Source organism: Dermacentor andersoni, chromosome 7 (assembly GCF_023375885.2).
Source record: "Dermacentor andersoni chromosome 7, qqDerAnde1_hic_scaffold, whole genome shotgun sequence".
Classification (NCBI taxonomy): Eukaryota; Metazoa; Arthropoda; class Arachnida; order Ixodida; family Ixodidae; genus Dermacentor; species Dermacentor andersoni.
Window position 1 is genome coordinate 171,103,358 of NC_092820.1, and position 23,899 is coordinate 171,127,256.

Sequence of the window (23,899 nt, forward strand, 5' to 3'; positions counted from 1 at the left end):
GAAGGGCATGTGGAAATATCACTTACTCAGTGAAAATCTTGTAAATATATAATGCCATAAAAGAATACTCATTTCCGCGGTATACGGCCACAGAGAAAAGGCGCGCCGCTCACAAACGTGTTAGAGACAGGGGAGTGTTATAGGCCACGCAGCTAGAGGCTGTTCGCACAGAAGCGTCACATGTACCGCAGTTTCCAAACAAACGAATAAAAAAGGCAAACGCGTATATGCTTTCTCTTTCTAACAGCAACCTCCCGTCTCGGAAACTTGAGTACCCAACCAAACAAGAAGAAACGTTCTAAACTTCTTTAGCGTGCTTTTCCTTTTTTTAGCGCTGACGTGCTCTTTCGAGGAAGCGCATTTTCTTGCTTTAGAAAAAAAAAAAAAAAATAAAGCTTTCTTCCACCGGAGCTGCCTCTTCCAGAGGAGTCAGTCCACAAAGGTGCCGACATCAACAGTCACAAACAAAATCAGAGAAAACAGAAAGCGCACTAAGAGGTAATACACAAGGGAGAAAAAGCAGCCGGCTACTCATTAGTGCTCGAAATGTAGAAAAAAGAAATTGAAAATAACAGCGCAGGGTGGTGGTGGTGTTTACCGCAAAGCAGGAAGAATGCATTCGCCAGAAAAACAAAGCGAGAAAAGTTTTTCTTTCCTCAGTACGACACACACACACACAACACACACGGCTACAAGAGAAGGGGCCAAAACAGCTAGCAAGGGGTGCGGGCAAGGAACCAAGACAAAATGAAAGCGACCACGCAAAGTCAACTCGTATGAGGACACCGGCAAAACGTTACGACGGTTGCGCCAGCACAATGACGGCAGAAGAGATGCAGAGAAAAACAAAGAAGGGGAGTAGCGAAACGGCTCGCCTCGTTAAGACCACTCTTGCTCTTTGAGCGTAGAGTGGGAAGGAGACGAGACGATCCCGTCATCTCTCTCTCTCTTTCTTTCTTTCTCTTTTTTAACGACCGCGCGCCCGTACAACCCGCACGGCACGGCACTATGGACCCGCAAGTGCGCGCGCGACGCGACGTTAACTCGGCCCCGCTATGACGTAACGGCAACAATGGTTCTCAAGGTCTGCCCCCCCCCCCCCTCCCCCCCACTCACCCACGCAGTCATCGCATCCTCGCGGCCCGCCAACCTTATGCCATTTTGCGGCCAGCCGGCCGATGACGGAGCTATTGGAAAAAAAAACGATAAAAAGCCAAAGATCAAGCGAGCCGGACAGGAAGCACAAAAAGAAGCCGCACAGATGGGCCCGAACGGCGCACAAGGTAGTTGCACGGCCAGACGACGCGCCGTGCCGAAGCGCACGAGGACCGTCTTTAGGTTCAGCCAAAAGAGAGTGGTGTTGCACTTTAAAAAAACGTTGTGCGCTTACTAGAGAAAGATGTTCTCGTTAAACGGTTGTGAGGGAACGCAAAGGCGGCGACCCGGCCTTTAAGCAAAACCTGCATCGTCAGAACAACGCCAATGTTCCGCTTACATTATATTTTTCAGTTACGTTGTTAAGAACAGCTATTTCCGCGATCTTTCTTGCCACACTTACGCGCATATTTCACACGTCAAATTTTCAGGGAAGCTCCGCTATATCTACGCTTTCTTAAACTACGTTTTTTTTTTTTTCTGTGGTCCAAAAGTTAATCTCAGTTGCTCTTAAAGCACTGCAGGCGATGGCTTTAAAACAACCTGACCCTCATCTGGTGCGTACAACACGTAGATCGAGGTAAAACAAGAAAAGAAACGCAGTGGGCAGGTGTGGTACTTTAGCCGGAATTGGAACTTCGGGTTGCCTTAAAATGAATCTGACGTCAGCATCATCCTCCCTTCCGCCACAGTAGAGAACTTTTTTAATCCCTCGTGTGCCGAGAAGGGCGTACACAAGAAGCGAGAAACGTAGCTAAAGGCAGCTGCAAATATGACGTTTTCATATACCCGTTTATCTGACGTTTTTTGTGTATAATGACGAAGGGGGGGGGGGGGGGGGGAAGAGAGCGAGAAAGGCATGCATGATTCCGCCAGGCGCTCCATGGCAGTCGTATAAATATGCTGCTGCAAATTTTGCTGCGATCGGCGTTGCCTTTCCTGCGGCGAAGTCTAATGCAAAAAGATTACGATAACAGCACCGCTGTTTGCTTAAAGCGTGAGAACGCTTTCGATTTCAAATGCTGCCTCAATAAGACTGCAGGGATGCTGTTTCAGTAGAAGGTCGCACACCGACAAGGTGCCGCGATTAGAAAACGTGGCGTATCTCACACTTATAGTAAACGGCGAAACATTGGCATCATAGCCGTCGAACGGCTATTGATACCAACACCGTCCGCAATTTCCAAGTTTTCAACAGGCTACCAACAGTTCCAAGTTTTCAGCACATTTCTAGAAGTTTCTTACGCAGTTGTCCAAAAGATTCCTAAAAACTTTCCTACAAGTTTCGCACAGCTAGGTTTCCGGCAGAGGTCTGACTGGCTTTTAACAACTTCCTTTTTTTGCTTACTGGGGTTTTACGTGCCAAAACCACAACCCGATTATGACGCATGCCGTAAGGGAGTACTCCCGGTTAATTTTGACTGCCTGGGGATCTTAAAACGTGCTCCCAATGAACGGTACACGGACGTTTCTCGCATTTCGCCTTCATCGAAATGCGGCCGTCGAGACCGGGACTTGATCCCGCGACCTCGTGCTTAGCAGCGCAACACCACGGCCGCTATGCCACCACGACGGGTAACGAGTTTCTAAGATTCCATCATGCTCAAACAGAAGTTCCAAAAGTCGGAGGAGCTAAATTTCGGGCATGTTGCACGTAGTTAGGACGCCGCTTGGTTACACCCGTCGTTTTAACCGACCAACATTATATACAAGACTGAGGGCAGAAGACGAGGGCTAGCATAAATGAATCATTCGTTTTGAACCGGCTATATTTTCAAAACGATTACACGTACACACACCAAAGGTATATGAAAAGAACCACAAAGCCACCAAGTTTATACACCCTCTACAAATGTTCAATACGTGCCCCCGGTGACGCGACACACGTCCAGACGATAATCGAGCTCATTCCGTACATTTTGTAGCATAATCCTGTCAATTGTGTGCACCGCAGCACTGAGGCTTTCTTTGAGCTCGACTAAGGATTGCGGTAGTGGAATCATGCAAGCCCTAACAGACGGCGAAATGGCGAGCTTGGAACAATGTAAAACAAGGATACGTGTAAAACAAGTATCCTACTGCCTACGGATGCCAATCGTCGGCTTTGTAGTTTCGACAACCTCTCAATGACAATGCATTATAGGTTACAAAGAGTGACAAGGAAGTCGTGTCGGTGAAGCACAGAAAAGCCTTGAGCCCCCCCCCCCCCCCCCAATTATGTCCTCCCTGCCCCCCTACCCAAGGGGGTGACGGGAGGGTATTTGCTCAGGCAGGGCAACTATATGGGCAACAACAGGAGAGCCTCACTAAATGCATGCAGTGCAGCGAAGCCTACGAGTCGCGACCGTCAGTCACCAACCAGAGTCAGTCACCAACCGTGCTTTCGTGATCCACCGTGAGCGACGTGAGCTGTATTGTCTGGTTCATAAGGACGGCCTAGTTGGCAATCCATATTCAAGCAGCTACAGCGCAGAGGTCAACGAATAGCAGGTGACACAGAGAAGCGCTGACTTCCGACTGAATGTTTATGGCCAGTTTCGCAGATATACCGGAATCGCGCTATACTAAAGCCAAAACAAACCACCCAGGTATTTACAAAACAACGTTAAAACCCGGCCCTTTCCAGGTGTGGCAATTCTTTTTCGGAAGGGACAATCGAGAATTCGCTCTCGCCACCATCCCTAGCTAGGGGCTGCTGCACTTCTAAATATTATTATTATTTTATTTTTATTTTTTTGCAGTCATTGTCGCGTTTCAAAATAGCACTCGACATTAGATGCGTCCTTGCTCTCCAGCGACAAGCAGCTGCTTTGCGGAACGGCCTGCACGAGCGGGACGCCTAAATAGCTTTCGCAATACTGCACAGATATGGTGACACTGAGTAGAGGCAGAGTCGGCAAGGAAACCGAAGCCGCGCTGCGCCAGCATGTGGTCGTCCATCTGCTCGGGACAGCGCGAGACGCGCACTTGGAACAAGACCTTCGGGAGGAACGACAGGGTCGGGCACTGCGAAGGGCGAGAGCGGGGCGACATCTGGCTGCCACCTGCGAGGCGACACATTCCGTCTGACGCGACGCAGCCTCGACACGACACCGAGGCGCGCAAGGGGCAAAGCGCCAGTGGGCACTGCGGACGGTCCGCACCGAGCCAGTAGAGAGATGGAAAAACTGCCAGCGGGCACAAAAAGCTCTTACGCTACAGTTACTCGATCGTATGACAATTCCAACCAACCCTGGTGCTGGACATCCGTTATTAGCGAAGCCGGCCAGCCAATAGCGAAGAGAAGTTACAAACTAAAAGCTTTGTGAATGCGGCCCCTGGTTCTCCGCGCCCTCCGGTGTGTTGCTGGTATGCATACTTTTTTAATGTCGACACAAAGAATTGTGTTTCGCTATCTCAAACCGGCCGTTAAATTTCGCTGGTAATGGACAGACAGCGAAGTTCCAATAGCCCGATAATATGCAGGAACTTCTAGCCGCTACAAGCCGTGCTCCGTCGTTAAAGTGTAACTTCATAATTTTTTATGAAGTTACGTCTCGAAGTACGAGACGTGTTTCTCATTTCGAACACATTAACAAAGCGCACACATTGTCGACTTCGTGGGGCCCAATATGCAGTGCTGTTTTGTTTACATACTTGTATACGAAACAGATGCCAACAGAAATTTTCGAGGGTCACAAAGCACAGTGCTGCCGCAGCGCTCAAAGTGAGTCTACACAGTCAAGCCACTCGCTGCAATAAGTAGCGTCCTCTCCGCTTCCGACAAATGGTTGTGCCGCAACTGCTGTATAGCGCAGATGTGCAAAGCTTGGAAAATGGACAGTCAATGCGTACAAACGCAACGCTTGTATGAGTCGATCTCGTCTGCCTTACATATCCGCTGCCCCTATCAGATAAAACTAGACAGGGAGGAATCGTTGACTGAACAGTGGATTATCGTCACGGCACTCTAGGACATGCCGTACAACCACACGTTAATTAAAACGCTGTCACGGCCCTTACACTGAATACGAATGTAATATGAATGTACAGAAACGGTTGCAACACCTGAACACGGGTCGCCGTTTTGTATCAATGACGACGTTGCTGCATGCCACGGGAGACGGAAAGCTCGCAGAGCGCAAACGGCGAGAGCGACAAAGGAAGAGCCTTCACAGCGCAACAGACCAGAATGGAGGGAGGGGGGTATAATAAATATCGTAGACGAAGAACTGGTATATGGCGTATAACGACTTCCGCATCGCTAGCAGCCCAGCGGGAGCGTCGCGACACAACGCTCGGCAAGCGAGACACGTACCGCACTCATCCAAATATAGGTCGAGCACTTGTTTCCTGCGCGTGTGTGCGTACTATTATATATATATATATATATATATATATATATATATATATATATATATATATATATATATATAATCACGATCTTAAAGCAAGGCGATACCCGCCGCAGTGGCTAAGGTGCGGGTTCGATCACCGGCCGCATTTAGTTGGGGGTTAAAATGCGAAAGCACTCGTGTGCTTAGATTTAGGTGCACGTTTAAGAGCCCCGGGTGGTCAAAAGGCGCAGTACGAGCAAGACGAAGTGTTCTTAACACGTAGATTAGGAACGATATGACGGCAGTGCATAGACATCAAATGTAATCTGCAGGCCCCTGGCTGTTCTCACCGTGAAAATCCAAAATACAGTGCCAACTCTGGCACGCCTAGCCCCTTCCGTTTCGGGTCGCTCAGCTTTCACGGCTACCACAAAAATATTACGGAGGCATTATTTTTTTTTAGGTGCTCTTCGAAATGATAGAGGTCTGCTAGTATCAGCTCGTGTACTCCTCCACCCCAACCCTCCCCCCCCCCCCCCTTTTTTTTAAACTTTCACGCGGCTGTAAACTCGGGCGGAAGGGGTAACATACGAGGAGAAATCATTTTGCACTCGTGCCCGACCTGTATGCGAGTAAACACGGTGTTTGCCACTCCAGCGCGCCTTCATCGTCAACGCAAGCAGCGACAGTCGGCTTGCCGCACTCGCAGGCACGAAGAAAAAAAAAAGAATAAATATAAAGCCGTCTCACCCGTCGCTTGTGACAATCGTAAATCACTTCCCGCCGGGACGGAAGGACGCAGTGGACATATACAGAGCGAGAGGAGTGTGTATGTGCGGTTTTGTCGTTGCCCAACTCTTGAAGCCAGGAACCGACACGTGTGGTGGCAGGCTCTACAGACACCGCCTCGCCAGCGACGTGCACAGTGCCGCGAAACGGTACGAGACGCGCCAGCGAACTAGCTACGGGGATTGCAATAAAGGCTCGCGACCACTGCGCTCAATTCCAGTCTGCGGGACACCCGTTGAATGCAATGATCGCGCAGACGGATTAGCAGTGAACAAGGCGGGCGAGAAGGGGGAGGGCGAGCTTTCGTTCTTACCGGAGGCACGCATGAAGCTTCTCGTTTCTGGCTGCCTCGCGGTTCAGACAACGTCGGCCGATTACGAACACCATTCTTACCAATATAGTCAAAAATGGGTTAAACTTTTGCTAGGGCCCACGAAAAGTGAGCCGCAGTAAAGACGTCTAGTCCGTCTGGGACATAGACGAACGCTCGCAGGCAATTCACCCAGTTGGATCAAGGACTCAAGTACAGAAGGATTTTGACCATCCTCTTTGAAACGAAGCGCTCTGGTAGCACCAAGCTCGTTAGTCTACTTAGTTATCTTTTCGCCTTTCTCGGTGTTCATTTCTGGCACTGAAGATTCACGGTGCGTGCAAAACACGCATTCCAATTTCGATTAGTTGGTTATTCTATACAAGAGTATTCGTCGATTACTCCTATGGCGGCTTCCCTGCCTTTACGCCACCGAACTCCTACCTGTCTAATTTCTAAAATCCAGGGCCTTGGGCGGAGTAACTACCACCCCATTCAACAATTGATTGAGTTTACCTTATTTATGCGGAAATTGCTTCATCCACATCCGAAATGTAGTTTCGGACCAGCTCGTGCACACCTCGAGCTGTGCGTACTTCAACACGGCAATCGCGAATGTAGTTAGGTGGCCGCACAACGTGTAAACAGGGACGATAAAAGACGACATGCTCACCAAGTCTCTCAACTCCGAAGAGAAGAGACGTGTTACCTCTTTACCTCCCACACCCGCGCACCGCGAGACGCGCTGCAACCCCACGCGCCCGCACACATTCGCAGCGCGTGCATCAGCGAAGTTAAATTTCCGGCGTAGAGCGACTGCCCCCATTTGCACGGTGGATGCGTGGCGATTCGTGAGCCGTGTCGCTCTCCATGAAAACGCACACGCACATGCTTGTTATGTGCTCAGACGCATTTTAACAAAACAGCTAACGTTGCTGACGGATGTATCTTATTGTGCTACCTAGCGGCGGTGCTTGTCACGCCATAGGACACGTCGGAAATGCCTTCGACAGTATCCCAAGCAAAAGACGATTAAAAATCAATCAAACGGGAATACAGTATACGCCTAGACACACACGCGCGCGCACAAACGCGCAATAATATGATTTCGTGAATACAGATTTTAACAGAGCATAACGTGTACACGAAGCTAATACAAACCAAAAGCGGAGAAACAGAAAAGTATTACAGAATGACGGAACACACAACAGATATGAGCGTTTTTGTTCAGTTATTGAATTTCCTGTGCGACTCCTTTCTGGGAAATTTTAAAATTAGGTATGAAGATATCCAGGCAGTCCGAATAATAATAATAATAATAATAATAATAATAATAATAACAATAACAACACCCATCATTACTATTATTAAAGCCGGCGAGACAAGAAACGGCACTGCAGTAATCGGGCACAATATAATCAGAATCGCACATACGGGCGACAGCATTATACATGTCACGGCAGCATTCCCAGACGTATTGTAGTCGATAGTACGAAAGGTGATTCGAAAAATAAAATAAAAGAAGAAGAGGCACAGAATGTTTTATTTAAATACTGATCTGTCGGTCGATAGACCGATTCAGCACTTAGCTTTAGTGCCTCTTTGCTCCTCTGGCAAAGTGGCAAGGGAGACGTATATCTGCCACGATAGGTCGACGTCATCTAACGCTGGCCAAGCCGTCGTAGTCTGTAGTACATTAAAGGGACGGCATAACGGAAACATCGGGCTAATCAGCGGACTCGACAGGATGACGAACGCGCCTCCATTACGCCGCGAAGGTGAGGGAGACAGATGAGAGAAAATAATATACGATAAACGAACGCAGAGACAAGAGATAAACGATCGTCCTTGGCACCGAGTGAAACGGCTACAAAAGCGAAAGCGGAGAAACCTCCGCACCGGCTCGACGAGGATAGGACGACCGTCAGCGCGATAAGCGGCGGCGGCCGCCTGGAGACGGAGAAGAGAAAGGATACAGAAAAGTGACGAAACAAAGTTTAAGACGGCAAAAAGTTGGCTACGCGGACACACGTACCAGGGCCAATGCGGATGGCGAGAGAGAAATAATAATAACGCAAAAATTAAAAGGAGACCGGAAAGGCTAATGGCTGCCAGAGGATCCGGCACGAACACGCGAACGTTATCGTGCGGTGACGACTATAGTGGTAGCAGTAGCACTGGAGTGGGGGGCGAGTGTGTGAGGAGGAATGGCGGTGGTCAGCTGAGGGTAGAACGAAGCGAAACGTCGCAGCCCATCGCAGCACGAAAGGTACGACAGCAGCAGCAAGCAAGTCTCGCCGAAGAGGAGGGAATAAGCCATTAAAAAATGAAATGTTACGATAGTAAGCACAGCCAATGTTGGAAAAGGAGCTCGAAGACGGGGGAGCGAGATAGTCAGCCGACGGAAGTTCGGCGCCAAATTAACAAACCTGGCAAGGGCACAGAGAAAAGAGAAGGCAGGATTGAGAGAGAGAGTGAAACACTGGAAGATGAGGAGGTTTAGGGGATGAGGAATTAAGAGCGACACACCGAGCATCGACGGTGCCGCGGTCCCGCGTCACGAAACACGTCGAGAAAGAGGGGCGCAGAACAGATTAGAGAGAGAGAGAGACAGCGCTTCGTATGAGACAGGAACGATCGCGGAGGGAACGGGGAGAGAAATCCCAAGACGCGATTGCAATTAGCCGAAAAGCCGGCATCGCGCGTAGCGGCGGCAATCGGCCAGTTCAGGGCAAAATGCGCACGCTGCTGACTGCTCTAAGGGGCGCCAGAAGTGAGGGGGAAATGGGTGGCACTGAAGGCGCGCTCATACGATTCCGGCCGACAAAACAAAGGCGGGACAGCGACAATTGGAAGGGTACACTTCAGCAGGTACAAACGCACCGATTCACGCCTCCGCTAACAGCGTACAGTATTTGAGGAAGCTGTGGAGTATCCCCGTCAGCGCTAATTAATAATCAGCGTGCGAAGACTCACCGACGCTTCGCTAGCTTTGCGCGGTTTAGCGACTACTCGTGTAAGACGCGAAGAATGTCGATGCAGCCCGACGAACTCGAGCAGACGCACAGCAGCACGAGCGCCATTCCGCATCTCGAGCTGGTCGCCTTTGCAGCGACGCCTCCCGTGCACGCAACAAGCGTGAAGAACCAAGCTGCTGCACGACAGCGCGGAGTTGTCGAGCCAGTATATGACTGGCAGTTGGTTAAACCTATTGGTCAACGAGAAAAAAAAAAGAAAAAAAAAAAAGCCGACGCGTAAGCAAGCAAATGCTACCATGTTATGTCTTGTGGACATTCCGCACCTTAGTAAAAGTTGTTCGCTGCCAGACGTCACTATAGGTAAAGCGCTTCTAACAATTCTTTAGCCTTTTATCTCTTCTTCGGCGCCGTATGTGTACACTACGCGAAATAAGGAACGAACGAATCAACGGAAACAGAAATCGCATACCCGGCGACGCCGGAGAGAAAAAGTCGTCCTATACAAGCGAAGCCTTCATCGATGCTGGGACAGTCGCAGCTCCACATTTGTCGGCGCTCTGCGGTTTTGCCGAAACACAGTGTACCGGCCTATGCCAATATACGGGGGATAACTATACTGATCGAAGGGAAAGGCAAACCAAGCAAGCTCGCCGAACGCAGAGCGTCGCAGAAATGTCCATTCCATCGGCGACCCCAATCAATAGGTGGCACTGAAAGAGGAGGGCGCAAGGGAAGCGAGGTGTTGCCTCTTCGGGGAGCGCGCAGCCGGAAGGCCGGCCCCGCGGCGCCAAATTAGCGCCCGCTTGATCGGCTTCGGCGGCTGATGGCGCTGACGGACGCCCTCTCCTTTTTTCCACTCCTCGTCGACTTGCCGCCCTCGGCCATGGCTCCGGCGTAGGGCAGTCAGCGCATTACAGGACTTTAGCAGTACGCAGATACAGACGGTACACATACTTCTACGTGTCACGTTTAGACGGTACGCATACTTCTAAGCGTCACAGTTCATTCGGAATGTCGGAACGGAAACGCGAAGTTCAGATTCGATGGCCGGCTGGTTTTCACGTCTTAAAAGCCACATCTGGATTAGGAAAGATGCGCCGTAGTTCGTTTGTTTTAAACTTTATTAAGTCGGAAAGCAATAAAACAATTGAATACTAAGCAAATAAATGAATACGATTATAAAGAAAAGCAGATGCAGCTCGTTTACAGCTTTATGTCACCAACAACAACAGAACACAAGCGCCACATTTAACCACATAGTTACATATATATTTCCCTAACTGAAATTTACACAAGCAGTTAGTTTCGCAACTCTGCATCCCGCCGTAATAATGCCGCCAGCCGATGCCTAGGCCCCATCCGTGCAGCGGGGTGGCATGGCGACCGATCATTCATGTGCAGGGCGGCGGATAAGCTTTGAGCCGTGTAACAAAAAAACACCACATTAAGGTAAGCCACGAAGACCTCTATTCAAAGACCTCTTCAAATTTCCACAGTTCACGGGCACGAGCCGGAGGTCGTCCCACAAAATAAGCATAAAAATATGTGACGGAACACAATGGCAATGTAGATGACAGCAGCGCTGCGAACGCTGCGCACGCTAGACGCTGTGCTATAGTGTTCACGCGATGGAAGCCCGGTGAATATACAGAGCAGCGACAGCAAGAAGAGAAAGCACACACCGTTGAAGCGGAACGTTGCGCCACGTGATCGCGCGCGCATTCAGGGGGCCCCCGAGAGCACGAACGCAGCGCCCGCAGAGAGGAGCTGTCACAATGGGGCGCGCAACACTTTCGGTGCGCCCTTTCAGGGACAGTAATATTATGCTTCGGCGAGTCTTTGGTGCGCATAATGCGGGGAGGTAACAGGCGTTGAGCAACGGATCGAGAGTGTGGAAACCAGAGGTATTCTGTATTCCGTGACCCGGGAACGAGAGCATACACATATTAAGGCATAGGAGAGAGAGGGCAATGCGTGACGATCCGCGGGCTGTTTGGCCAGGCGCAAGGTGAAAGTGACGAAAGGGAAAACGATATCATAAGAAGCCAACAAGGACATCAAGGAAAACATAGGGAAAATTACTTGTACTTAATCGAATTGAAGAAATGATAAATTAATGGAAATGAAAGTGGACGAAAAAACAACTTGCCGCACGTGAGGAACGATTCCGTGTCTTCGCATTACGCGTGCGATGCTCTACCATTCGAGCTACCGCGGCGCCGTTTTCCCATCCACTTCCTTGGGTATTTATGTTTTCACTACTAGAACTAACCCTGTGAGTGTTAGTCAGCGCCGGGAAACGAGTTACACATTGCGAAAAAAAAAGTGCGCGTGCTGGAGACAATAAATAAATAAATAAATAAATAAATAAATAAATAAATAAATAAATAAATAAACAAATAAATTAAATAAATAAATAAATAAATAATAAAGAAAATAAAAAAATAAAAATATGGCCTACTCTAGCTGCAAGACAAAACGACTAAAGTTGTTTCAAGAGAAGAACAGACCGACAGTACCGCCGCACTCCTTACGCTGATTAACATGCGCGACTCTTTAATAGTACAGCCGTGACACCGCCAGTCGACGGTATTAGTGTGTGGTGGACCGGGCTAGTGGCGTGATTGGTATAGGCGATACAGTTTGTAAGAAATGGAACCACGCCGTCCAGCAACACCGGGTCCCAAATGCTAGAAATGGTCTAAAATTATATTTTACCCTCCTTTACGCGCCGGCTGACCACTACGCTACGCTGACTTGTTTCGATGCACCACTGTGGCCTGGCTTAACAAAGAGGTCTTATCTGACAGCCACCCTCCACGCCAGCGCACTTCCGACCGATCATACTTGTGATGGCTGGTGCTGAGATATCAATCAATCAATGCTTCGGCCCCCGGCCATTACAACCGTGTTCGCAACAGAACAAAACTATTGCAGCCTCCTATAGCAACCCGTCTCACTCCCTAATTCAACAGCGTCTTCTCGCACAAGAAAACACGCCCGGCGAGGCATCCATGGCGATGGATGTTGGGGCACGCAACTACGCGCAAAATTATAATTGCTGAAAGCGAACAGCAAGGAATCCCCGATTCCAGACCTCCCGCAATGCTACAAAACGACACCAGGGCAGCGGTGCTGTCTTGACGAGGACAGGCGTGCGTGAGGAAAGCCACTGACCTGCTGCATCTTCTCGAAGTCCAGGCATGGCCGCTGGACGGGTCCGCCGTCGACGAGCGAGAAGACTCCGAACGCCGTGCCGCCTCCGCCCCGGTCCTGCCGGTGGCGCTTGCGCGGGCTCACAGCGCACACCTCGAAGGCCGGGATGTGCGCGGACGCGGACAGCGTGAGCGTCGTGGGGCCCGACGACGTCGTGGACGAGGACGACGACACCGAGGTGGTCGAAGAAGAGGACGATGACGACAAGCCGCCAACCACGCCCGGCGCCGCGTGGAACACCTTGGGCGGCGGGGAGCCGTTGTACGGCCGGTGCACGTGCAGCGGCGGCGAGGCGCGGAACTCGACGGGCGTCGGGGGCACCACCGCGGTCGACGACGACGACGAGGACCGCTGGGACGACGAGCGCGCGGAGGAGGCGGCCGACGACGCCGAACCATGAACGCCGTTCACGACGCCCTCGCCGACGGCTCCGGCACCGCCCGAGCCTCCGCCGACGGCGCGACCGCTCCACGTCAGGTCGCGCACTTCCTCGTCGTCCTCGTCATCGTCTTCATCGTCGTCCTCGACGTCGCTGGCGTTGCGTCGGCAGGCGCCATTCGCTATGGCCCGCGCGGAGACGCCGTCGGCTAGCGTCGCGCCGGTCGCCGCGTCGTACTCCTCTTCGTCCGAGGACGTGTCGCCGCCGCCGCCGTCCGAGCGGCTCCGGCGTAGCGATGCTGCGGGAAGAGAAAAGCAGCGACACGTTCGAATTGCATGGTTCGCCATCCGCACGCGATAAACAGGTAACAAATGGATGAGATATAAACGATGTAAATTATCCGCGTTGCATATTTCAACAGAGCTTGTCGTTGCGCCAGCTGCATGCGTCACTGCAATGAAGATATACTATAGATCGAACTGAACATGCCAGAGAGGCTTCGTTATGGCGTAAAAGATGAGGAACTATGTGAAGACACGAAAGCGCGTATAGTTACGAGTGAGGCTCTTTGCTTCTGTCGATTCAAGTGTTTTACACCATGTAAAGTGTGAACCTAGTAGGCCTACAATAAATAGTGATAAGCGAGAATTAGCTTATTCAACAGACGCCCTACAGAGAGAGCAAATGAAAAAAAAAAGAAAACAGTTACTGATGTCAATCTTACCAGTTTTCTACCATACGTGTAGAAGGGGCAAGAAAGAAGAAGAGCGAAGACGAAAACACTGCGTCCACAACGCGACCATGCTGTCACTACTGCTAGCGCTGACAGACAAGGTCGCACTTAATACAAAGGACGCACAAAGAGCTTCCTGTATCCTATAGCCACTCCTTGCGTCATTGTATGCCACTATGTAATTCCCCTATAAACAATCAACCTGCCCAAATCACCACCCTCACTGTTCCTACTGGCGGTGAACTTAAAAATCCGCAGCGCTCGAATTGCTTTTTGTGCACCGGAAATTAAATATCTTCTTCGCTCTTGCTCTGCGGCTTGCCTCTGTGATTGTGCTTTGTCAATGGTTCGTCGCAACAGTATGCATTTGATACATTCTCGTTACTTAACTTACTGTCAACTCTCTCGGGGCACCCGTCGCACCCACCTGGCTACGGAAGTTTTCGGAATGCGGAAACTGATGGAGAAATAAGCATCCGAAGCACGCGAACACGAAACGAAAGTGTGAACCACAACATACGAGCCCTTCCTACACACTTCAGTAGCAAGGCTGCGTGCTTATGGGTCGCGAAGTAAGTGAGAATTTTTCGCCGTTTCCCCATTTTCGCTCAAATTTTCGCATGTCCAGCTATGAAAAGAGTGGCAGAACCAGCTCGCGACGTACACCCACGCTGCACAAGGCTGACTGCGCCTAAATATGTACACATGCAGGGCAATGGCGATCCATTGCGCGCCCTAGCGCTGCTATTGCGTGAATCACGGGAAACAACCGATACAAATCAGCAAGGACACCCGTCTAGGCTAAGCTCAGCGCGGCGAATTTACGGACTTTCCGGCAGAGAGGCGCGCTCCTGACCTTTGCTCGCAAAACCGGCGAGATCCCGATGCGCAGAGCGAGAAGTCGCAGGATCTTTTGCAACCAGTTCTTACAAGATGTCGCATAATTAGGATATGGGCGCACGTCCGCAAGCTAATGCGCAACTGCGCGCGTGACCGCCACATGTCCGCGAGGATACGGGACCCATCCCAAAAGGTCTTCATCTTTTTTTTTTTTTCTTTTGTATAGTGTTCGCTCTAGTTCATGTCAGTTTGTCTGAAAGGCTATTATGTGTCACACGTGAACCGCAGACAAAAAAAAAAAAAAAACAAGGAAAAAAAAAAGAAACGAGAAGCATGCATAAAAGCTTTTTTTTTCAAAAATGCAGCATCCATCACTCGCTAAGTGCATGCAATATGGCGCCACTATACTGCGCCTCATCAAACACAGCTAGCGAAAAAGCTCACATTGCGTATTGCAAGTAATTTCACTCGCACATCTTTTTGTTTTTTTTTTTTTTTGCACGAGGCCCTATCTCCCTTGCCGCACACACGGACGCACACGCACGCACACACCCACACACTAATTTGCGCAACGTTTCAAGTTTCGATTGTTGGTTGGTCATCGTTAATGTGGAAAGCACAGAAATCTGACGGAGAGAGACAGAGAGAGGGAGGGAGGGACGCAGAGAAAACGCACACAGTGCTGCACCTTTCTCTATGGCTGCACTTTCGTATTCGTCAGATATCTACGCTGTTCCCTTATGACACACACGCGCTGCGTTTTTGTTTCTTTCAAGCGTGCGTTCGTGCAAAGAACAGAGCCAGTGTCCCGCCGTGTTTTCGGGAGGTGCCCGGACGCAGCAGGCCTCCGAAGGCGCCAGCGTGGCGCGCCCAGCAGCTAATAACCCGCGCAGAGGTCGCCATTACGAGCGATTTGTAAAGGATGGCCTGTAAACAAACTAGCGCAAACGAGAGGCCGACGTCAACGACGCGCACCGCTGCGGCGCCACCAGCACGCTGCGCGCGATCTTCTAACGCAAACATCCGCTCGGTCTGAGAAGAACGAGTCCTCGTTCACTCCTCGGGAGACGGAAAATACACCAGCTTGGAGGGAGGGAGACGTAGGAAGAGAAGTGCACACAGATTGCTAAGAAACGAAAGCATGGCACCGGAGGAAAACAAAAGCAAAGGCCGCGGCCTTGTTCGCGGCATCCTCCGCGTGCCCCAGCCCCCTCAGGTTCGGCCGCTTTCCCCGGGAGTGTGTGCGCAGTGTAGGTGTTGACGAAACGAGGAAGCACGAACGAAAACCAAAACCAGAGCTGACGATGAACCGCGAGAGGCGTCCGCATAGTACGCAGCCAGCTGTTGGAGGAGCTGCCGTAAGAGGCAAGAAAACAAACTCTATACTGACTGTTATTGGCCTTGTGCTCGCTGCCCCCAATACACTTTCACTCCAGGGGCTATTAAATATCACGCACGATGAAATGCGACAGCACGGCTTATACCACATACAAAATCGTTGTTAACATTCGTAAGGAATTCGTGATGATTTTCTATGGCTTTCCACAAACACTATGAAGAAAAGCTACACAACTTTAAATTATAATCATGTCTGGTACAGCATGCGCACTTTACTGTGACCAACAGCGTAAGGTGTCAAAACGAATGCAAGACGCGACGTTCCAAGTCCGAATAAAACAGATGCTTAAAGTGATCAATTGCTGTCGAACAAGAGATGTCCCAGGCTCAGCCAACGTTTCGACAAGGTAACGTAACTTTGTCAGTGGACTTGCCCTGACGAACACGGGTCGCCCGCCTTGTTGAAACACTAGCTTCAAATATGTAACACTCGCAATGGGGAAGCCCTCTGACCCTTCGATCCGCAATTCGGGAAATTCTGAGGCCTTGCGTGACATACCCACTTTTGGCATTTGAACTCTACACTATGTAGAATATCCGTAACAGCACATTTGCACGACAGCCTGTACGAACGCAGGCGTAAAGCGGCGTCAACCGGTTTGTTCTATACTATATAGGTACGCGATATACGTAATAGAAAGCCCGTGCGGAAGGCAGTACAAACTCATTCGTACTACATAGTGCGTTACAGGATGCGTATACGCAAACAGCAGCGCTGGTGAAGATATTTCGTGGCGCATGTGTTCAATCAAATAATATGCTACGTGGCCTATTGCGCTATACTGCGCGCTGCTCGCCTTTTGTTCCGTCTCCATTATTTCCACATCTGGTGTACTTTACTACAGCCTAACCCTAAGCATGCCTTGTCAACAGCCACTGCTGACTATACCTGATATATAGTTAGATTTAAAGAAAAAAAAACAATAAAATAAAAATAAACAAGAGAGCATGCCCTCAGTCCCAGATTTTGACGGCGTCATACAGATAGGGTATGTATGGTTCATATATAAACGTTGCGTGGCTTCCTACACGCTCGCAAAATAAAGTTTCCCTGCATGATGCATATAGGCGTAGCACATAGGCGGAAGCACGCACACACGCACACCAGAAGGCGCATGCTTGGCTTGGCTTCCCCAAGAGTACGCGCACCTGGCCGATTTTAGCAAACATCCGCTTTCGCGGGAGCCGCAGGCGGCTGAACCAACCGGCGGAAGCAACAAGGGAAGAAAAACATGGCGCGTGCCTGCGGCGCTTAGTCCGCCGGTTTTTTTTTTTTTTATTCGTTTTTATTTTTGTGCGCGCGCTAGCCTAGCCGGCACGCGCTGAGAAGCACGTAACGCAAGGGCGTTGAGACGGACACCGCAGACGCAGCATGCATGCAGTGTATACGCCTGCACCGGCGAATGGCGCGGCAGCAAACATCAAGCGAAAACAGATAGGGCAGAATTCGTTACAAGAAAATCACCTTATCCAAAGTATCGCTTTATTACAAGTTTTTCCAGTTCCCGGACCGCAGTGCGTGCATTTCCAAAGCCGGGTAATTGCAAGTGTAGTGGCGCCGGACTCCACTTATGGTACGGCGTGCGAAGCCGAAGATCGGCTTATACCGTTTTATAGACCGTTTTACAGCAGGGTATCAAACTGTTCTTCAGTGCATTTTGCAGTATATCTCGGCAAACGAGCAAGCGCCGAAACTCCCACCACGCGACCAACGAGACCGCGCACTACGCTGTCTCCGGGACGTGCAAACATTTCATGACATCATCTCCGGGATCAGCCTGTTTTACTACTGCACGATCTCCAGGAGCAGGCCTGCTTGGTGAGCAGGACGCAGACTTGCCAGAAGCGCCACACCGCAGGAAAGAATGCATATAGAGCGTCGCCTTAATGAAAGAATAGTGTGGTTGAAGTCGTGTATTTGTGGCGGCGGCGTAATTCCGTAGAGAACAGACGCAGTCCCCGGCACATCTGTACGGGCAGCGTACAGATGGAGCTACGTACAAGCCGAATCGTTACGAGTGCAGTCCTGTATCAGCACATCAGCGAAGTCGGGTGCTACGCCTACACAGCTTCGCTTTAAAAAGAAGCCGGAGATATCGGTCCGGTCTAAAGGGAAGCAATGCGGCGTACAATCGCACTGCGCGTCCCTTGTGCGCGGATTCTGAGGGCGAGCAAGCGAGGTGTGCGGGCAAGGCGAGGGGGATTCGTGTCGATGGCACTGAGACCAGACACCGCCGAAGCGCAGAAACGGAACCCGCGCGCAATGCATGCGGCAAGGTATCGTGGGCAGGAAGACATGTCGAGAGCAGAGCGCCCGGCACGTATACATACAGGAGGCCGTACCAAAAACACAGCCCTCTCGAAGAAGATCGGAGTGAGTCCGCGGCTCGTGGCGGAACACGGAGGACAAGAAGGAAAAGACCAACTGGTGCCCCGCTCACAGCAAAGGAACAGTCCAGGCGTTTTGCGATGGTATCGGCCTACACTTGGGACACGCGGTGTGTAAAGAGGGACGGACACTAAGAGCGCCGTTCACGTGCCGAGCCAACTCGGATATTTGCCGAGCATGGGTTTTGCATGGGTCAACAAGTCTGACCGATGCAAGTTTGCCTGCACTGTTATCTGTGCTTCCCCTGCTCAAACGCACCGATCTTCACTCCTTTCTCGATAACCTTGTCGCACAACGTTGCTTCGAACAATACGCGATAAGGAAATGCTGGAACTGTTCTCGCGACACCAGCCTGCGTCCCTCACTTCAACCTGCGACTGCTGCAGAGTTCCGATCGAACGAGCCCTTTCCAGTACCTGTAGTTGGAACCAGAGTCTGTATGTGCCACTGCAGCACGTTAAAATTACCCTGTGGTGTTAGAACAATTTTTTTGCCGTGTCGCGCGTTTCCTATACAAGTGGCGGTTCCCGCATAGTTCAGGGGAGCCGTCGAGAAATGGCGCTCGCTACCGACAGTACGATACATAGAGAGAAGTTTTAACGGAGAGGAGATCACGGAGAGATAGGAAAAACGCGAGGTGCAATAAATGTATATAATGCCCGATTACTTCAAGCAGGCTAGGTGACTGTCGCCGCCCCGTTTAAAAAGGGTGAAAGTAGAAATTATCATCATCACTTCTTTACAGCGCAATGTTCTCATTCTAATTACAATCGATATTTCTTTGAGTGGAGTGTGCAAGGGCATAGGAGAATTGCGATGCATTTTAATTGTGGACATCGCCGGCACCCGCAGCCATGAAAACCCATCGACTCTGCATGGCGGAGAGCGTTCGGTGCCAAGTTTTCGAAGCACGCGGCGGGTATCTATAGTAAACGAGGCACTAGTTAGAGGTACGCTCCGAGCATTGGCTTGCCGACGCTAACGGCGCTTAAAACACGCAGGAAACGGATGGCAGGGGTTGGCGAGAAGCAGTTCTTCAAAAACACGCACCGCGACCACGAGCCGGGCCCCCCAAAAAAACAAGCAATGAGACCACGTGTCAAAATATAACTAGCTCTGCTGGAACACCCGCGCCGAAGCGTGTTATACGGCGCGAGTACCGCTGATACACCCTGCATCGAAGCAGGGGAGGAGTGCGACCTTACAGAAGTGTACGCATTTCTGGGATGGCTGGTTCATTACTTGAGGAGAAACAGTGCAAAAGAACAGCACGTATACGAAAGGGACTGACAGCGGCGCTGACAGACAACCAGATGTTTCCACCCTTGTGTGAAAAAAAAAAGGAACTCTGGCTTAATTTGTGACAACATCATCGTTCTGCTAAATGGCCTCAGTTCGACGGCCAAGGTACGAAACCAGCTGAAGCTACAATTCGGTTTTTAGCCCGTCTAGCTCATTTTGTAGCTCGTCAAGATAGCTCAGTGGCTTCGGCGTTGCGCTGCTGAGCTCTAGGTCACGGGGACGATCCCGGCCGCTGAAGCGGCCGCATTTGCATGGGGGCGAAACACAATAACGCTCGTGTACATAGATTTAGGTGCGCGTTAAAGAACCCCGGGTCGTAAAAATAAGCCCAGAGTCCCCCGCTACGGCGTGCCTCAATCATACAATCGTTATGGCACGTAAAACTCCCATATTTATTTCATTTTGTTCGAACGAAAGCCTGGCGGCTTATGCGAGATGAGCGGTTGGCAACGTGGCCAACGCTTGAACCTTGCTTTTTCGAATCTCACTATGCTACTTTGGCTACATAAGACAATGGTAAGAAGACACGCTTCTTCACATTCACATCAATCCTTGGCACCTTATCGACTGGCCCGACTGATTCGAAGTGCCATTTTGTCTCCACGAAGCCCACTATATTATCAAGGTTGCGGGCGAAGGCTAAGCCTATTGCCCGTTTCAGACCCCGAAAGTCTAACTCGCGATATTATACGAATATTGACCATGAAGAGATAGTCTTTTCTCTCGACCGCATAATCAATTTGTGCTGTAATTTCCAAACACCGGTAGATGTGGAAATCTCGTCCGCACGCAGCATGGAGCTTTCATAACGAGCAGTAAAGAACGTGCAGGAGCTGCAGCGCTTAACACTCATGGGCTGCCAAAGGAGCATGGAATTCAGACGACCGTATCGCGCGCTGCCTTCTCACGTAGCATGCTCTTCTTCAGGCCACTCGGGCGCCTCGCTTATCTCGTCGCGGAGCTGTCGGGGCTTCAAAGCGATAGTTTTCGAAAGCGCACATATTAGACATCGCGATGTGGGCCGAAGGAGCCAACTTGTATAGTATATACCCACGTCGCCTTGCTTAGCTGGCAGCATATTATACGTAGTTGACTGTAGTTTTACTGCATGTCACACTGAGCAGGCAACGCAGCGGAAGCTATGATTACACACGCACGCACGTGCACGCACACACGCAAGTGCGTGCGCCCATAGAAGTCAGTCCACAAGTTCCGCAGCGCGATTGAATTCCATCTGCGACGACGTCTACAGAACAAGCCCTCTATGTGCCTGTTGGAACTTGCCACGGGAAGGGAAGAGCAGTCGAGGACGGCAGAAAATTAGGTGGGGTGATGAAATGAGGAAATCTAGCCGCAAGTTCGAATCAGCTAGCGCAAGACAGGGGTAATCGGAAATCTCCGGGAGAAGCCTTCGTCCCGCAGTGAAGGTAAAGATGGGCTGATGATGATAATACAACCAACTTGTGGATGCGATGATACGCCACGCATTCTTTGCGTACATAAGTGCTTCCAATATATTCGGCGACGCTTTGGTCGCGAGCACATGCGGTGTGCTGCAGCCGCTGTTCGCAGAGACACGCCAATCGTTCGGTGGCAGGTGCATATCCGTGACGCCTTCCATGTAATAATTGCGTCATACTTTGCGGCATCACAGTGTGTCACTTAATTTTTCATTGAATCGCACGACGAACACACGTATTTTCTAATCATATAGGACACTATTTTGGGTCGCTAGCGGGAGTAGTGAGATAAACCTTTTCTTAGCGTTCCCTGCGATTATGAAACGAAGTTCAAGGACTATAATGGTCGACAGTCCGCCAGCAATAGGACAATGGAACTAGATGTGATACCAACAAGTATAGGATGGAACGAGCTCTCCCTTTTAAAGGTGCACATAGCCTTTCCTTATGAATGGAGCGCTCGCCGGGACATAACACCACGGGTATAGTACGAGAGGAATATATCAAGTGCACCCCCAGCGGGATTGAAATAAGGCTGACCTCTTCCATTACTTCCAGTGTGCCTTACCAGAGCTGCAGGAAAGGCATTACCGGAGCTGCAGCGAAGAAATGATGTTCACCCCGGCACTGAACCTTACAAAACCGAGCCGTTCTATGGAATAGAATGCTTCGTGCCGGAGGCCACTACAGGAACCGCATAAAGGCACGTATAACAAATGCAAATAAATACGAGACACGCGGCAGCGCGCAATATGCTGTAATCTCTTTTTAGCCGATAGGCCCTGGAGCCCACCCGTTTGCACAACACTCACAACAGTAGAAGAAAAAAATCTTTATGGGGCGAAGGCCACCGCACACAAAAGGGACACCCATTTCAAGCACAGTAAAAGCGGGTCTCTTCGCCGGGCCAACATTTCCCCATCTAGGGCCAATGCGGCCCCATCGTTGAGTATATACTGGCACCGGTTCCTGTTCAGCTACACATCGGACTTGCCATTGACTTAGGGTGGCGCATAAGACAAGCGCTGAACTTACACCCGATCTTTATTTCGCGTGTGCCCGCAATTTATTCATGATGAAGGCTCACCGACAGCGACAGGCACGGTCACCCGCCGCACGTACCACTCAGACACAGACGTTTTCTACACATACCGACAAGAGACCTGTCAAAACGGAAGCCAAGCTAACGCGCAAGATAGTCTGGAAGGGAAGAAAACGAAACAGAACATGTGGAGAGTTTTTGCAAAGGCGTGACCTGCCACGCCCGCCGTATAAGGTCTTCAGCAGCAGAAGCAAGTTTCGCATGGAGGTGTACACACGGTGTATACTATACGCGTGGCCCCGGCTGGCGCAGCCGTTAAAAATCGAGCGGCACCACCAAGCAGCAGCAGTTTCCAGTCTCGTCAAGAGAGAAACGCCGGGCTCTAATGAGTCGCCCGCGCCAGGCCATCAAAGCGTTCGCGCGAGTAGCACTAGGCGACGCGGGCGTCATCTAAGGGTAAACACGCACGAACCTCGTTGCAATCATCGAACGGGCCTCGTCAAGGAGATTAGAGAGAGAGCCCAAGTGAGTCCCGGAGAGAAAGGGGGAGATGGCGACAAAAGCAGCATGCAAACTTGTAAATCTGCAGCGACGCCAGCCTCCGCGACTAGCTCACCGACGAAGAAATGGTGAACGGAAAAGCAAAGGAAAGAAAGCAAAAACGAAAGAGGCTTGAACAAGGAGGAACAACACGGCGTCCCAGCGGGAAGTCAAGAAAACGCACATCCAGCGGTGGCAAGCGAAGAAAAGACGCGATACACGAAACCGATAGGGAGAGGAGGATGACCCTTCTTTGAGACACCATACACATGTACGAGGCACGCACACCCTAGCACGCATATACACGGCCTTACGCCAGAAGCGGACGTGTCGAAGGAGTCTTCACGGCCGTGGAAGTGTTCCAAAACGGCAGCAGCGCCGGTGTCTATAATGGCCCGCCATGCCGCCTCTTGCAAAGCGCCGGCGTATAGTATACACACCGAACGGAAGGCCTGGGTTGGTGTTCTCGGCATTCAAGTTCCACCATGTCTTTAGTTTTGGCCCAATCAGAGGGAGCGTGTGCGTGTATTACGAGACAATGGCAGCGGGCAGGGGGCCAACTGTCCACTCCAGTCATGTCCTCGAATTCAGCCACGCTACAATACTGGGCCGTCGAATTAAATCAGAAAGGGCGTAACCGAAATATAAGTCGACCATGCTGAATTCGACGACATGCCGCAATCTTATGGATTACAGAACAGCAACAATTGCTGAGCTACCGCGGCAACTGAGCAGCGGTAGCTCAATTGGGAGAGATTCGCACGCGTAATGCGAAGGTTGTGGGGGTCGTTCCCCACCTGCGGCAAGTTATTTTTTCATCCACTCTCATTTCCATTAATTTATCATTTCTTTAATTCGTTTAGTAAGTACAAGTAATTTCCCTTGTGTTGTCCTTGGTGTCAATGTTTGTTGGCTTCTTATAATATGATTAATAAAAATCGCGCCCTCCGGTTCACCCCATTTCTTTCTCGTTTAGCACTGTCCCAGACATATAATTCAGTGCCAATGTTTATTTTATCGTAGACCAGTTTTACCTTTGTTCCGTCTTTCCT

At 50.5% G+C, this 23,899-nt stretch overlaps 1 protein-coding gene across 6 annotated transcripts in view; it reads right to left on the reverse strand.

The window, feature by feature from the left end:
* The window catches only part of Reph (Regulator of eph expression), a 149,391-nt gene that overhangs the window by 45,156 nt on the left and 80,336 nt on the right, over positions 1-23,899 (reverse strand). For all 6 annotated transcript variants that reach the window (XM_072289405.1, XM_055071697.2, XM_050180202.3 and 3 more), the window contains one exon: positions 12,726-13,441. In XM_072289405.1, the coding sequence (XP_072145506.1) occupies positions 12,726-13,441 (716 nt within the window). The remainder of the gene's footprint in view (positions 1-12,725; positions 13,442-23,899) is intronic.